This window comes from Aplysia californica, unplaced genomic scaffold (assembly GCF_000002075.1).
Source record: "Aplysia californica isolate F4 #8 unplaced genomic scaffold, AplCal3.0 scaffold00778, whole genome shotgun sequence".
In the NCBI taxonomy this organism is placed as follows: domain Eukaryota; kingdom Metazoa; phylum Mollusca; class Gastropoda; order Aplysiida; family Aplysiidae; genus Aplysia; species Aplysia californica.
Window position 1 is genome coordinate 52,151 of NW_004798048.1, and position 1,475 is coordinate 53,625.

Consider the following 1,475-nt stretch of genomic DNA (forward strand, 5'->3'; position numbering starts at 1 on the left):
TTTTTTAAAAATTGAGTATCTCGGTCTTTCTGCTGGGGTATTGTATCCCTTTCAGCCTGGGTAGGCCTTGGCAGGTAGCGCCAGAGCCAGCCTCTTATGAATGTTAATGATCTAAATTGTGTTGCTGGGGGCATAAAAACACTTTCATTCAAATTATTTTTAAAGGAAAACAACTTAACTGTGAAAACTTCGGTCCACTGCAGCATCATATCGGTTCTTACACTTAAATACAACACAGATCTGTGCCGCCCACAGAGCATCCTCCATTACTTTTAATCTCCTTGGGTTAGACCAAGCTAGAGTAGGGGCGTGTCTAGATCTAGATCTAGATCTACGTTCTCTAGTCTAATGTTTAGTTTAGTGCTTACAATTTTCTGCAAAATTTTAGTTTTCTCCAGACCTTATCTGCCGGTCTACTAGATCTAGATCTAGATATCTAGATCTACATCTCGATATATTGTCGCTTTGCCTTTCCTGAAACAATGCTGTAAATATATAAAGCTTAATCTACCCTTCACTGATGAAAGTTCTCATGGCTGAGTGAACAGTGTGTCTGCGTTTGAAGTCAATAATCATTTTGTGAGCGTGGGTTCGAATCCCAGTCCCAGCTTTTTTTCTTTCTTTCCTTCTTCTCATCGTCCCAACTTACCAACAAATTTTCCCATAATTATAATTTGCTGCTTTTTAGTTTTTTAAAGTGGTAAATAAATAAATAAATAAATAAATAAATCGCTTGTGCTGTCTGTTGTTCTCGTAATCATAACACACTGGGCTAAAAATAGGTTTAGCTGGTCTGACGTCCGTGGACGCAGATCTTTTTGAGTCGATTCTACACCATGAAAAAACTTCGTACATTAGTCTGGCCTGGAAATTATCTTATTTTGGTGGACGCTGATTTTCCCGATGCGCTCATATGACCTTATGCAGTTGCGAGCACCGTAAAACCTCTACTATTAAAAAAAAATTCCCGATCGAGTCTCGGTGTCACATACACTTCCGCCTGCCGCTATAGCCGACTGTTTGCGAGAAACCACAGCATTCTACCTGTGCGAGAAACCACAGCATTCTACCTGTGCGAGAAACCACAGCATTCTACCTGTGCGAGAACTCAGAAAAGCTGAAGGAATAAAATCCCACAAGATGGGACTAATTGGTGGTCGCCGAGTACCGCCGCCATGACTCCGCCGTTCACTGAAAAGTCTTGCCGGCTTCATCACTGTGTACACAGGTTAATTCACGACTGTTTACCAAATGTTTACTACCCACACGGCACATTTACTACCATTTACGACCTTTACGACCAGGGCGCTGAATTTACGACTTTTTAACGACTTTACGACCTTGCTGGGTGTAGTAACATAAAACGTTGTGTTCTGACTTAAAGAGAATCACTCCAGATATTCATCTTATTAGTACAACGTTGAGAAATACATTTTTATTGACACACAATTGTCCTCAACCAGGAAAAGAAACTA

At 40.6% G+C, this 1,475-nt stretch overlaps 1 protein-coding gene across 1 annotated transcript in view; it reads right to left on the reverse strand.

The window, feature by feature from the left end:
• The window catches only part of LOC101853736 (vacuolar protein sorting-associated protein 13B), a gene marked incomplete in the record, with an annotated part of 129,782 nt that overhangs the window by 16,662 nt on the left and 111,645 nt on the right, over nt 1-1,475 (reverse strand). The window contains 1 exon segment of the mRNA XM_035972650.1: nt 1,097-1,216. Coding sequence (XP_035828543.1) covers nt 1,097-1,216 — 120 coding nt within the window.